Source organism: Mustela erminea, chromosome 10 (assembly GCF_009829155.1).
Source record: "Mustela erminea isolate mMusErm1 chromosome 10, mMusErm1.Pri, whole genome shotgun sequence".
NCBI classification, from domain to species: domain Eukaryota; kingdom Metazoa; phylum Chordata; class Mammalia; order Carnivora; family Mustelidae; genus Mustela; species Mustela erminea.
Window position 1 is genome coordinate 101284111 of NC_045623.1, and position 14686 is coordinate 101298796.

The 14686-nt window shown below is 55.7% G+C and overlaps 1 protein-coding gene across 1 annotated transcript; it reads left to right on the plus strand.

The window, feature by feature from the left end:
• Positions 1-4501: 4501 nt before the first annotated feature.
• On the plus strand, positions 4502-10705 carry KIAA2013 (KIAA2013 ortholog). Its single transcript, XM_032302075.1, has 3 exons — positions 4502-5721; positions 7636-8489; positions 10025-10705. Exons 1-3 carry the CDS (start codon positions 4689-4691, stop codon positions 10040-10042), a joined length of 1905 nt encoding a protein of 634 aa, XP_032157966.1. The 5' UTR covers positions 4502-4688; the 3' UTR covers positions 10043-10705.
• Positions 10706-14686: the final 3981 nt, after the last annotated feature.

A 14686-nucleotide genomic window follows, 5' to 3' on the forward strand; every position in this document is an offset into this window, starting at 1 on the left:
TGCATCACCATCTACCAAAAAAGGAAATCACTTAATCCGCCTTTGTGTTCCTGGGTGGCAAACAGAACCTCTGAGCCGAGGAAGGTCTTGCTCTTGAGGTCGCCCTGTTAAGTGAAATGAATGAGTGAAAGCAAGGAAGCACGAAAAGGAAGGAAGGTAGGTTAGTGGTTTTTTCACCAACGTGAGTCTCAAAGCTCATCAAACACTTTAAGGGTTTCTTAGAACAAGGGCTTCCCGAGCAGATGTCAGCCAGGGGCAGCCAGGGAAGAGAAGGCAGCCTCCCTTCCTTGGAAAAGGCGCTCAGAACAAATCTGAGAGCCTCCTTCCAGGACATTAGTTTCCAGAGGAAGGGTGGTGGGTGCGACTCTGGAGGGGCAGGGGCGACCATCCCCCAACCCCTGGGGTGGGGGGCAAAGGGTGAAGAGAGGGGACATGGGGAGGGTGTTACTGAACAAGGCAGAGTGGGCCATGCTTAGGTTCTGGGGAAAAGAGAAATCAAACTGTTTCAGTAAGCGAAATCCTCTACCATTCGCTAAGTGCAAAGAAAGGACATACACTATGACCCCACTCAAAAGAATATCCTCTTGGGACACCTGGGTGGCTCAGTGGGTTAAAGTCTCTGCCTTCAGCTCAGGTCGTGATCCCAGAGTGCTGGAATCGAGCCCCACACCGGGCTCTCTGCTCCGTGGGGAGCCTGCTTCCTCCTCTCTCTGTGCCTGCCTCTCTGCCTACTTGTGATCTCTGTCAATAAATAAATAAAATCTTAAAAAAAAAAAAAAGAAGAATATGCTCTTGTGGATATAATAATATAATAGAGACAGTGCTAGAAGCAAATGACAGGCAAATGTTTACAGTGATTATTTGCAGATTGTGGGATTGTATATACATCTATAATTATATATTGCACATATTATTTCCTGGTAGTTTGATTTTCCTACTTATATTTTTCAGTGTTTTTACAATTTTCTTTTGCAAATAATATATCCTATTTGTACAATCCAAACAAAACCAACATGTTATTTTTAGAAGATAGGTAGAATCCCTGGGAACGTTAGAGATCATCTCATTGTACAGAGATTTACTCTGTACGGATGGTTGACGGGCCCAGCAGCAAGCTCAAGGTCATAAGGCAAGTAAAGTAAAGAGGCGTGAGAGCAATCCAGGTCTTCAGTCTCCCAACTGGGACCCAGGGTGGGGAGTATCTGCAGCTGGGGACAGGATTGGTGCCAGAATCCACCGGATGTTTTTGAATTCAGGAGGATGCAGACTGAAATTCCAGATCCTTCCAGAAGGAAATGGAGGGATGGGCAGAGGGGCGGAGAATGAGCGTGTATGTTGGCTGACTCAATTTTCAAAGCTCTTTCTCATTCTGTGTTCACAGCAGCCCTGTGAGTTGGGCAGTATTGCCCCTATCTGTGAAATAAGGAAACTGAGGTCCAGAGAGGCGAACCAACCTGCTTGACATCACACAGTTGATGCAGGACACGGTAAGGGAGGCAGCTTTAGAACACGCTCAAGCTCCCCCATTTGCTGGGATCCAAGGAGAACCTCTATGGTCAGGTCCTGTGGACAGAAAAAAATCCCTGGGCCGTGGGGTTCCCGTGGTCCACGTGCCCAGAGTCGGTGTAACTCGGGGAGAGGCAATCAATCCAGGAGGCTGCTGGCTTTCCCTGGAGAAAGGACTCACCGTGGCAAAGCCTGCTCTCCATTCCTTCCATATCTTTTTTCTGCTCCTTTTGCCAGATTGCTGGAACTTGAACCTGGTCCAAACTTCATCCAGAACAAGAGTCTGTCTCCTTAACCAGCGGTGGCTGCTGCCCAGATGTTACTGCTGGTACGTGCTGCACGTGTTGTGAACCGTTAAAGGCGCAGGACTCTGGTTTCCCTGGGAAGGTGCAGAGAGGACTGCTGCCCCGAAGGCAGTTAGTTGTCTGGTGCCAAGGGGTGGCGGTGGTTTTTTCTCATTTTCCTTCTTTATTCATTTCCTTTGCTGAGCCTGAGCCAGGGAAAGGTGCTGGCCTCTGCCACACCCCGCTGCCAGTCGGCCCTCAGCCTCCTCCTCCCTGTTCACATCCATCAGCCAGACCCACTGGCACTTAGCCCCTTTAATAGCAATAGGATGGGAATTTCCAAGCTGTTCACTATTAAGTGAAAATAGAGAGATACCGATGTATATTATAAGCTACAGTTCCTGTGAGTGGAAAATAACGACACTTGCTTCTGGGAGAGGAACAGAATAACTGGGGTCAGGAGAGGGGAAGACATCACCCTTCCCCTCCTTAGCCCTCTTAATAGGTAAAAATGGTGAATGGTTATTTTCAGCCAGGCAGTATGCTAAAATGTATCACATGCCCGTGTCCCTGAAGTCTGAGAGCAATCCTACTCTGTTTTATAACCCCCACTTTATGGTTGGAGAAACTGAGGCCCCGGGTTGTCAGCTGACCTGCTAGCAAGGGGTAAGGCCAAGATTCAAAAACCCAGAAAGCCTGATGCCAGGGTCCTCCATACTCTTGGCCCCTGGCTTTGTTGTGGTTCCTTTTTTTTTTTTTTTTTTTTTAAAGATTTTATTTAGTTATTTGACAGAGAGAGAGAGTACAAGTAGGCAGAACGGCGGGCAGAGGGAGAGGAAGAAGCAGGCTCCCCACTGAGCAGGAAGCTGGATGCCGGCATCTACCCCAGGACTCTGGGACCATGACCTGAGCGGAAGGCAGCCGCTTAACTGACTGAGCCACCCAGGCGTCCTTTGTTGTGGTTCTGTTGTTGACTCTGGGCTGTGATTCCCTCCCGGCGTGGAAGGGAGGGTGGCAAGGGAGTGGAGAGCACATGATGAATCTGTTTCTAGGAATTGCTCCCCTCTGGAATGTTCACGTAATAGGCCAAGGTGGATGTCTACTACACAGTTGATTGTAATAGCAAATGTAATTATGTAGCTTGACATTTACTGAACATTCACTATGTGTCATGCACCTTGCATTCCTAGCCTGCACAAACTTATTTATTCCTCAAAAACACGAGCGGCACATTCTCTCGTCATCCCCATTTCATAGTTAGAATCAAGCCTGGTCCTTGTTCTCACCACACTGTGCCACCCAAGGACTTCTGCCTTCCCAAGGGGGCGTTGGATGGAGCCCGTCTTTCTAACGGTAGGTCATGGATCCCTGCACCTCCGTGAACCTATTCTGTAGGGTTTGTGAACCAGGTGGGAATTAAGAAGTTTATAGGGGTGCCTGGATGGCTCTGTGGTAAGAGTGTATGACTCTTTTTTTTTTTTTAAGGATTTTATTTATTTATTTATTTGTCAGAGAGAGTGAGAGAGAGAGTGCACAAGCAGGCAGAATGACAGGCAGAGGCGGAGAGAGAAGCAGGCTTCCTGCCGAGCAAGGAGCCTGATGCAGGACTCGATCCCAGGACCCTGGGATTGTGACTCGAGCCTAAGGCAGTGGCCTAACCGACTGAGCCACCCAGGCATCCCAAGAGTGTGTGACTCTTGATGTCGGGCTAGTGAGTTTATGCCCCACATTGGGTAAAGAGATTATTTAAAAAAAATAAACTATTAAAAAATTGTGTTTATGCTTTGATAATAACCTTGAAAAAAAAAAAAAAAAAGATCACCTGGACAGGTACTTTCTCAAAGGACGCCGGCAGTCCAACTCAGTAAATGAATCAGTGTCTGCTCACAGCCCACAGGAAGCCACCTCAAATGACTGTTTAATTTTCGACAACTGAAAAGCACTGTCTGGTTTTGGAATGTCCTGAATCCAAAGTGGAAACAATTGATCCATTGTCCGCCCCTGTGCCCGTATTGAATTTTTCCCCAGAAAAAAAAAACAAAATTTCTCTTTTGCACTGATAATTCACAATTTAAAGGCATTTTCAAATAATGAGACTTTAATGTCTCATGTCATTTTGTGAATTAAAACTCAGGGTGACATCAAAAAGACGACTTGGTGTGGTAGAGAAATGGACAGTCCTGGGCTGGGTTCGTGTGTCTATATGCTGAACATGCAGCCAGACAGGTCTGGAAGAGTTGTCAACAAAATATTTCCTAAAAAGTCTAGTTTACAATGGTTACTTTCCTCTTTCTTTCTTTCTTTCCAACCTTGCTTCGTTCGTCCGTTCCTTCTTTCCTTTCCTCCTTTCTTCTCTGTATTTTTTTGCAGGGAGGATCGTAATTTTTACAGAAAAGTCTCCTTTTTATTTTTTTCTACTCTTAGGGCTGTTGAATCCATCAGTAGCAAACTGGGCCCAACACGTGTTCAGTTTGGCTGGCTCAGTACTTTTTTTTTTTCTGCAAGTGCGTTGGATGCTTCCAATATCCACCCCAGACCCCAGCCCTCTCTAGGACTGCGCTTTATCTGTCCGGGATACTACCGTCCAGCCCGCATCGCTCCCGGCGCGTCCTGGCCGTGGCTCCGCCCCCTTCTCTCTGGCCCGCCCCGCCTCTTCCCTCCGCCCCCTCCTTTCCTGCGTGTCGCAAAAGACCCGGCGGCGCTTGACGGCCGGCGTTGTTTGACGGCTGGGGGAAACAGAGAAGGAGGAGGAAGCGGCGGTGTCTGCTGCTGCGGGCGGCTACGGCAGGGGCCGTGGTGGGCGCCGCGGTCCGGGCCTGGGAGTGAGGCGCGGGCGGCCGGGCCGGTGGGCTGGGCGGCGGGCCCGGCGGCCGCCCCCGCGCCGCGCCTGGCGGCCCGATGTGGCTGCAGCAGCGGCTTAAGGGGCTGCCGGGACTCCTGTCGAGCAGCTGGGCCCGCCGCCTACTCTGCCTGCTCGGCCTCCTGCTGCTGCTTCTGTGGTTCGCCGGCTCCGGGGCGCGGCGGGCCGCGGGCGGCCTGCACCTACTGCCCTGGTCCCGCGGCGAGTCGGGCGCCGCTGAGCCTTCTGCCTGCCTGGAGGCGGCCACCCGCTCCTGGCGCGGCCTGCGGGAGCGCGGCGAGGCTGTTCCACTGGGCCCTGGAGTGCCGGCCCTGGTGGCCAACGGCTTCCTGGCACTGGACGTGGCCGCCAACCGGCTGTGGGTGACTCCTGGAGAACGAGAGCCCGCCGTGGCGCCGGACTTCGTGCCCTTCGTGCAGCTGCGCCCGCTCAGTGCGCTCTCCGAAGCGGGAGAGTCAGTGCTGCTGCTACGTGAAGGGCTGCTGCGCCGAGTGCGTTGCCTGCAGCTTGGGACCTCAGGTCCTGGCCCTGCGGCCGCCGCCCCCGGGCCCGCCTCGGCCTCCGGCCTGGTCACAGGATCAGGCCGCGACTGCGTGCTTCTGCAAGAGGACTTTCTGGCGCACCGGGGCCGACCCCACGTCTATCTGCAGCGTATCCAGCTCAACAATCCCACGGAGCGGGTGGCCGCGCTGCAGACTGTGGGGCCCACTGCCGGCCCGGTCCCCAGAGCCTTCACCAGTACCCTGGAGAAGGTGGGAGATCATCAGTTCCTCCTCTACTCGGGCCGGTCCCCGCCTTTTCCCACGGGGCTGGTGCACCTGGTGGTGGTGGCCGCCAAGAAGCTAGTGAACCGGCTCCAAGTGGCTCCCAAGACACAACTGGACGAGACAGTGTTGTGGGTGGTGCATGTTTCAGGCCCCATTAGCCCCCAGGTGCTCAAAAGCAAAGCATCCAAGGAGCTCAAGGTGCTCCAGGATTTGGCCCGAAAGGAAATGCTGGAGCTCTTGGAGATGCCGGCGGCTGAGCTCCTTCAGGACCACCAGCACCTCTGGGCTCAGCTCTTCAGCCCAGGTGAGGCCTGGCCAGTTCCTGGTCTGTAGTCCACACCTTACACCAGGGAGTACACGGGCCACCGTGGAGATACTCCGCTAAAGTGTACGAAGGGGACACTGAAGGGGAGTAGTGGGGTGGTCTAATGTGAGATTCTAATGAAAGAATGAGCGTGAAAGACAGGTCTTACTGCTCCTTGTTCTTGTAGATGAGCACTGATACTGAGAATGGATGTGGGGGTCAGTTTTTAAAGGATAAATCAACAGGCGGAGAGATGCCTGGCTGTCCCCAGATTCTCTCCTTAGTTTCCCACAATCTGGCCGGTGACAGGCCTGGGCTTTTTTCTTTGTTTTTAAGCGAACTCTGTGCCTAATGTGGGACTTGAACTCACAACCCCGAGATCAAGAGTCACATGCCCCAGGCGCCCCCAAGGCAGGACTCCCACTTGGCTGAAGTGTGCCTTGGCCAGAGTGGCTGCACCTTTCCACTGGGAGGGAATGGAACGTATTCTCCAGGAGGTTGGAATGGGCAGGTCAAATGAAAACTTTCCCTCGTTGACTGTTGCGGTAAAGGAAACCCTATTCTAGATGAGAGAGATGTTGGTTTCCAGGGTGCTTGTTGTCTCCATTCCTACGCTTACTTGCTCAACGTGTGTTTAATCCACTCAGCAAGAATTGATTGGATCTTGCCAGGGACTGTTCTCCCCATATGAGGGTATAGAAGTGAATTAGAACAAAGTTCCTGTTCTCCTGGTGCTTGCTCAGATTCTGGATGGGAGGAAGGTGATACTAGAAAAGTGAAAATCTGAATGAGTAAGGAAGGGAACTTGTCGGAATAAAAAGTTCGGTAAAGTTAAAAGTACGCGTTGGAGGGTGACGGGGTGAGGGGAGAGTGGGGTTAGCCCCAGTTGCCGGGGACACCGAGGAGAAAGCACTTAGCTCAGACCTGAATAACAAGAAAGCAGCTGAGTGATGATGTGGAGGGAGCCAGTGGGTCAGAGGCCCTCAGGCAGGAGCAGGTGTGGTTGAGGCCAGTGTGGCCGGCAGGTTGCTGGCGAAGGGATCACCAGATCCTGAAGGGCCTTGTAGACCTTGGTGAGGATGGTGAATCTGATTCCGTGTGGGATGGAAAACAAGCAGAGACACCCCCCAGCTGTACATTTGTAAGGCCCCCTCTGGCTGCTCTGTGCAGAGAACAGACTGTAAGGGGATGAAAGTGGGACACGGAGACCCCACGTGAAGATTTTGCAGGAGCCCAGGTGGAAGAGGAGGGTAGCTGGGACCAGAGCTGTGGCCACTCTGTGGAGACAGAAGTGGATGGCTTCTGATTACTTTTGGAGGTAGTGCCAGCAGGACTTTGCATGGACTGGGCGTGGGGCGTGAGAATTTGAGAGTGACTCCTGAATTTGTGGGGAAGGCTTGAGCAAGTGTCCGGAGATAGTCTGGTGGAGGATTGGCTTGGGGCTGGAAGAGTTCAGACCACGTCGGGTTCAAAATGTCCGTCAGGCATCCGAATGGAGACACCCAAAGGGCAGCTAGCTGTTTGAGTCTAGAATTCATACAGATTTGGGAGATCGGGTGTTCAGATGTTACTTAAAGCTACAGGGCTGGAGAACGAGATGTTAGCAAGGAGCAGGCTGAGACGGCCAGGGCGCTGATGACTGTGTTCTGGAGACAGAGGGCTGGACTTTGGCCACGTCCTGGCCCCATCTGTGTTCTTCTGGGCGCTGGCAGGAGGCCCCACTTTGAGCAGGATTTTAGGTTTCAGGCCTACAGGGTCAAACTGAATGACTTTGTCTCCTCCTTGGGGGAGACCGGAGCTGCCATGTGCCTCCTTGAGGCCAAAGCTTCCTTCTCTTGTTGTTCTTCATGTCATGACCTTGGCCTCCCGGCCACACCATTCCTCCTTAACCGTGCACTCTCTGTGGCATTACAGGTGTGGAAATGAAGAAGATCACGGATGCCCACACCCCTTCGGGCCTGACCGTGAACCTGACGCTGTACTACATGCTCTCCTGCTCCCCGGCCCCCCTGCTCAGCCCCGGCCTGAGCCACCGGGAGCGCGACCAGATGGAGTCGACGCTCAACTACGAAGACCACTGCTTCAGCGGCCACGCCACCATGCACGCCGAGAACCTGTGGCCGGGCCGCCTGGCCTCGGTCCCGCAGATCCTGCAGCTGTCCGACCTGTGGAGGCTGACCTTGCAGAAGCGCGGCTGCAAGGGGCTGGTGCGGGTCGGCGCCCCCGGCATCCTGCAGGGCATGGTGCTCAGCTTCGGGGGCCTCCAGTTCACCGAGAACCACCTGCAGTTCCAGGCCGACCCCGACGTGCTGCACAACAGCTACGCCCTGCGCGGCGTCCGCTACAAGAACGACCACATCGACCTGGCCGTGCTCGCGGACCCCGAGGGCAAGCCGTACCTGCACGTGTCCGTGGAGCCGCGCGGCCAGCCCGTCAAGGTCTACGCGTGCGAGGCGGGCTGCCTGGAGGAGCCCGTGGAGCTGACCTCGGCGCCGCAGGGCCACATTTTCCCGGTCATGGTGACACAGCCCATCACGCCGCTGCTGTACATCTCCACCGACCTCACGCACCTGCAGGACCTGCGCCACACGCTGCACCTCAAGGCCATCTTGGCCCACGATGAGCACATGGCCCAGCAGGACCCCGGGCTGCCCTTCCTCTTCTGGTTCAGCGCGGCCTCCCTCATCACCCTCTTCCACCTCTTCCTCTTCAAGCTCATCTACAACGAGTACTGTGGGCCTGGGGCCAAGCCCCTCTTCAGGAGTAAGGTATAAAGCCCCTGTGTCCTCAGAGCCCGGGGCCCCGGCCTTGTGTTCCGTCCGGAGCTCAGCGCGGGGGAGGGCCCGGGCCGTACTGGGTCTCCTCCTTTTTATCTTTTTGAAGATTTTATTTGCTTATTTGAGGTAGCGCAAGAGTGAGAGAGAGAGCGCGCTAGCACAAGCAGGGGGAGCAGCAGGCAGAGGGAGAAGCAGGCTCTCCGCTGAGCAGGGAGCCTGATCCCAGGACTCCAGGATTGTGACCTGAACCGAAGGCAGACGCTTGACCAACTGAGCCATTCAGGCATCCCTGGGGTCCCCTTTTAAGCCAGTGCCCTCCGCCGGCAACACAGAGAGGAGTATGTTTAGAGAGGATGTCAGAAAGTGACTTCTAAGAGGAGACCCTAGGAAGGCCAGTGGTGGGTAGCTGTCTGCTGGCCTCCCAGGGACAGTCCCTTCCTGGCCCCAGTAAATCGCAGCGTTTACGAATTGCAACGAGGCCCTACGTTGACTCAAGCCTCCGTGTAAGCTGCAGTTGGGGGGAGCCCCGTCTTCACCCCGAGGGCCCCGTTCACTGCCCTCGCTGTGCATCAGCTAAGGGGGTCATGTCATCAGTGCAGGGCACGATCCTTCCCCACCCTGTTTCCTGAAACATCTTTGCCCCCAGGAGCCCTGACTTTGAGCTCGGCCGCTGTGGGACTCTCGGCTGAAATGTGTCTTCGGGATCAGGCTCAGCCTCGGGGAGGCCGCCTCGTCTGCCCTGCCAGCCGGCCCCCTGTGCTTTCTCGCTGCCCGGATTTCCCGGGCGGGAACAGAAGGGGGTCCGTTCTTAGCGGTCGCAGGAGCGAGTCCCTCAGAGGGAGCTGGGCTTTCTTCCCTTTCGTCCCCCCTTGTCGGACTGGTGAGCGGAGAAATGCACGAGCTCGCGATCTGTGCTCTCAGTGGTTAGGGAGCCTGCGCCGGCTCGGGAGGAATGCCTCATTACCTCCACAGAGGGCTCCGTGCCTTCTGGTTTCTAGTTTCTGGCCCGAGGCCAGGCTGAGAAGCAGCGGCAGTCAGCCTGAAGGAGTGGGGGAGGGGTGGGCGGCAGATCTGAGCTCTGACCTGACGAACACACGGAAAGTCACATGAAAAATCTTTCCGAGCTGGATGAGAACAGGGGCTGACAGCCTCTGAGGGAGGCACTGCTGCTTGGTGGGCCTCTGGCTACAGCCATCCGCCTTGGGTTCCCCGCCTGATCGAGGATGGGGGCAAGCCAAACCCCTAATTTGGGGGTGCTACCCGCCCGGCCCTCCGTTTCCTCGGGCTCGAGCTGGACCACGGCAGACCAGAGTCCGGCAAACACCATGCGGGCCCGCGGAGGTGTCCAGGCCATGGACTCCACGGCAGCTGTGGCACGTCCCTGGGCCAGGAGTGGCTGCAGAGCCCGATCGGAGCCTGGGCAGGGGGGCCACCAGGGTCATCTCCGTCCTCTGATCCCCCTGGTAATCGTGTAGCCTCCCCAGGTTGGTGGTGAAGAGTAACGACCTGTTTTGCTCATTGAACAGGAGGACCCCAGTGTCTGAGCGCGCCGACAGCCCCGCTTTCAGCCCCGTCTGCACCAGACGCCCAGCACTGACAGTCCTGCCGCACCAACAGGGAGCCTTTGAGAGCACCCACCCTTTTGTGCCTTGTTGGGGACACCGGTGACGCAGAGCGCGTGTGGATGTTCAGGAGTCGGCCTCGGGGAGCGGGAGGGGAGGCTCAGTGGACTTTTTGTAAGCTTTCGACTCAATAAAATGAACCTAGATGGAAAATACTTGAAATTGAACTCACTCCTTCTGCTTCCCCACCCCCTTTCTTCTGTCCCAGGACATAGACCCCCTTTTGAAAAGACGTGTCTAGGAAAAACTGTGTTCTCTTCCTAATTTAATGTGTTCTTTCTCGACTGAATTTTTAATTTATTGTTGTTGGGATCTGGCGGGGCAGCTTTGGCGTCCACTTGGGACAGTGAGTGGCGGAGGTGACCTGTGACCCGGGCCGTCCCACCCGGCCTGTGCGGAGGGCGGGTCCCAGCTCACCCTGGGTTTGCACATTGTCTCTCATCAGGAGCCTGTGGAGATCTGTGCTTTTTGTACTTCTGGGCTTTACGGGAGGTGTTTAACTTTCTAGTGATCGATGATTGTTGGGTTTTGAAATACCAAAGCTTCTTTTTTGTTCTGTTTTTAAATAAATCTCTTTCAAACTTCCATGACCGGTTTGTGTGTGGTTGAAACCCGGAGCCGTGGGGTCTTCCTCCATCACCAGGCTTTTGGGGTGGGCTGGTGTCCGAGGCAGAAGGACCAGCCACCTGGCCCTGCCCTAATGACAGATTGTTTCCCCATGTCTAACTCTTCAGGAGATGGGAGGTCGCCTCCTTGCTATTCGCCCTTGGGGCGGGGGTGGGGGGGGCTCAGGACCTAGGCCATGGTCCCCGTGTCCCAGGTGCCACAGCCCGACTCACCCTGGAAGCCTGGTCCCCTTGTCACCAGCTGAATGTTGTCGCTCACAACTGCGGGCCGGGAGAGAGAACAAACAGGCATGTCCAGCTCCACCAGGAGTCGCCCGGGCCCCACGTGCCTCCCGTTCCACACCGGACAGCTGTGCCCTCCTCGTCCCGCCATGAGTCTTCGGTGTTAAGAGAGACTTCGGTGTTAAGGGAGACTTCGGAGTCTCCCCTGTTAAGGGGAGCAGGAAACCAGTGGGGCGCCATTGGGTGTGTGGCTTAGGGTGTGGCATGCCCGGCAGCGGTCCCGTGAAGCTGGAAGACGCCGGACAAGAGCCCCACTTCAGAGCACCCCCACCCCCGCTCTTTAGCTCGGAACCCGGCCTGCTGGAGGTGAAGAGAACCACACGTACCCGTGGCCGAGAAATTCAGCCTGAATGCCTGGAGTCTCAGTAACGACTTGTGAGGGACGGCATCGGGGACGGCATTGGGGACGGTATCGGGGATGGCATCGGGGACGGCATCGGGCACGCCCCGCGTGCTGGGGACCGTCCACGGCAGGCCTCCCCCAGAGGAGGTGAGGATGGGGGTTTGAGAACAGAGAAGGCCACTTGGGGTGCGGAGGCCGCCAGGCCGTCTAGGCCAGGGGTGCCAGGCTGCAGTGCGGCTCCTTCCCCCCACCCCCACCTCTGGGGGCTTCCTCCCCCGAGCAACCTCGCTCCCCTTGGCCATGGCATCGGCAGCCCATCCCAGGAGCCCCAAGAATGACAGGTGCGTGCCGGGAGCAGGGGCCACCCCGCACAGGGAAGGAATGGAGGCGGCCTCGGCCTAGCGGGTCGCCCTGCGCTGTCCAGTAACGCCTCTCGGAGGGACATGCAGAGGCTTCGAGTAAACCTGACCTGCCCCGGGGGCCCCTGCGGGTGTGCAAGCCCCTCGGGAGCTTCCCAGGTGTCCTCTGAACCTGGTCCCTGTTCCCAGAGGGCGGGAGGGACGGAAGACGAGGCAGGCCACTGCAGGTGCGTGGGTGGCGGGTGGAATAAGGGGTGCCCGGGTGGCTCCGTCCGTTAAGGATCTGTCTTCACTCAGGTCATGATGCCAGGGTCCTGGGATCGAGCCCTGCGTCTCGGGCTCGCAGCTCCGCGGGCAGCCTGCTTCCCCTCCACCTGCCACGCCCCCAGCTTGTGTGCTCGCTCTAACAAATAAATAAAATTTAAAAATCTTTTAAAAAAAAGAAAGAAAGAAAGAAAGAAGAAAGAAACTTACCTGTGAGGATTTGGGGGGCACTGTCAGACGAGTGGGTCCCCACACCTGCCCACCTACACGTTAAAACTTCTCCAGAGGCCTCACCTGGCCTCCGACACGAGCTCCGTCACCATCACGGGGCCCTTGGGGCAGCCTCTGGGGGCAGGAAAGGCGCTCAGATCCTACCTCCGGGGACGGGGAGGGGTAAGGAGCCTCTGAGGTCACTGGTGGTCACACCCTCTCCTCAAGCGCCCCCAGCCCCCTCTCCCCTCCTCTCAGCCCACTTTCTTCTGTCAGCTGCAGCTCTAAAGAGATGGGGGTACCTGACCTTGACCTCGAGTAGCTTCCCTCTTCCCTTCAGGAAACTGCTCCCATGGGTGTGTGCGGGGCCTCCGCGCAGGCGAAGGCTAACATTTCTCTGGGAGCCCTTCACCCAGGGGAGACAGACCTAAGGGGGACAAACGCTGCTCTCCGTCCCTGGGTGGAACGTTCTGGGACTTGTGCTGTGCAGCAGCTCCGCAGACTGGCCCAGCAGGGGGCTGGCCCCTCTGCTCACGGGGCGGGGAACTCCATAAGCACCCTTGACTGGCTTTCCCTCCGTTCATTTTACCCTGCCTCAGTCTCCCGCTCCTGGCCCCTGGGGCCTCAGTCCAAATCAGCTACCCGCACCCGAGCTCCTGCCTCAGACTGGGACACTAACCATGAGGCCCGCAGCTCCTGGGGGAGGATTTTTCCAAAGGGAGTTGGATTCTCCCAAAGGCATTGGTATGGGCTGAATATGTCCCCCAGATTCCCATGTTGAAATGCTGACCCCCCCGATGTGGTAGTGTTCAGACGAGGCCCTGTGGGAGGTGACTAGGCCATGAGGGTGGGAGCCTCCTGAGTGGGATTAGTGCCCTAACCAGAAGGATCCCAGCGAGCACCCTTGTCCTCTCCCCTGTAACTCAGACGGGGTGCTCACCAGAACCCATGTGCTGGCTCCTGATCTCAGGCTTCCAGCACCCAGAACTGTGGGAAATACCTTCCTGTTTTTCCTAAGCCCTAGTCCCTGGCCCCCCTGTTATCGGAGCCCAAACTCTGATATGTTCAGCCACATTCCTGTAGCGGAGCAGTGGAACTTTCCGGAGGTGAAAACAAAGCAAGGAACAGAGATTCCCAGGATCTTGGGTGGAGAAGAAACCTTGTAGATGTTCCTGTTCAGGAGTCTGTAACCAGGATACATGAGATCATGGACCCCAGCATGGTCAACTGTATGCACTTTTTTTTCCCCCCACAAGAGGTCCTGGAGCTTTCCTCAGATTCCCAAAGGATGCCTGACTTCAAAATAAACAAGACAACCTGTGCTTTGGGGTCTGGCTTTTACCCTCCCCCACCCATCTCGGGAAGCAGCTATAATCCGAGTTCCTGAAGCCTGGCTCGGGGCCTGGAGATTGGGAGGTTCACAGCACTTGCTGTGGGGCAGATACCCTCCCTGCAGAAAGGAGTCTGCCCCCGGCACTGGCTGGGCAAACAGCTTCACTCTAAACCAGCTCCTGCCGCCGGACACTCCTGCTTCCTGGGAGCCTCTCCTCTGGACTTTGGCCAATGGAAGCTTTGAATAAATCATTTGATTCAATAAACATTTATTGTGACTCTTCCAGCTGGCCATGCACCTGGCCCATGGGTGACGAAGGGGGAAAGATTACACTGGATGAACAGATACGGTGTGCTTGGCACTTACGTTTTGCAAAGGCGGTGACTCTGTCTTTTCATCTCTGACTGGCCAGAAACTAGATGTCCGAGGAATGTTTGTTGAATTACATTTGTATGCGTTATGTCCTTTAATCCTTGTGCTTGGGGTTGCAAGTGACAGAAAACCTTAATTATAACCTCAACAGAGCTGAGCCTGGGGTCAGTCTCCAACCACCGAACAGGGAATAATAGGAAAGAAGTAGTTTCCCAAAGGAAGTTTGGGGCACTCTCCTCAGGAAGGAGGAGGAATAGTTTCTTGGCGGCAAAGCGCACGTGGCCAGCACACCCTGCAAGGTAAGTTTCATTCCCATTTTGCAGATGGGGTAAGTGAGGCTCAGACCGTAAGGCACTAAGCCCTGGAAAAGGGGGCAACAACATAGATACAGTCTCCGACCTCAGGGACTGCACAGTATGAAGTGGAGACAGACAGATAAGAGGTCAGATTGCGACGAGCATGGGGCTGGCACACTGAACCTCTGCCAGAGGGTCAGGGAGGGCTCCCTAGAGAAGCAGAAATCTGCAAGCTGGAACCTGATGGATAACGGGCATCCCCCGGGGTAAGGCATGGGAGAGGGCTGTCCAGGCAGTGGGCAGAGCATGAGTAAATGTACAGAGTGGGGGATGTTTAGGGACGCACGGGCACAGTAAACATCAGATTGTCCCGAGTGTAGACTCCTCAAAAGGAGCAAAGCGGGTGATCAGGTTAGAGACTTGGGGGGGTCTATGGATCTTTCTTTTTATTGATCTTTATGGGGTTTATTGATCTTTGACT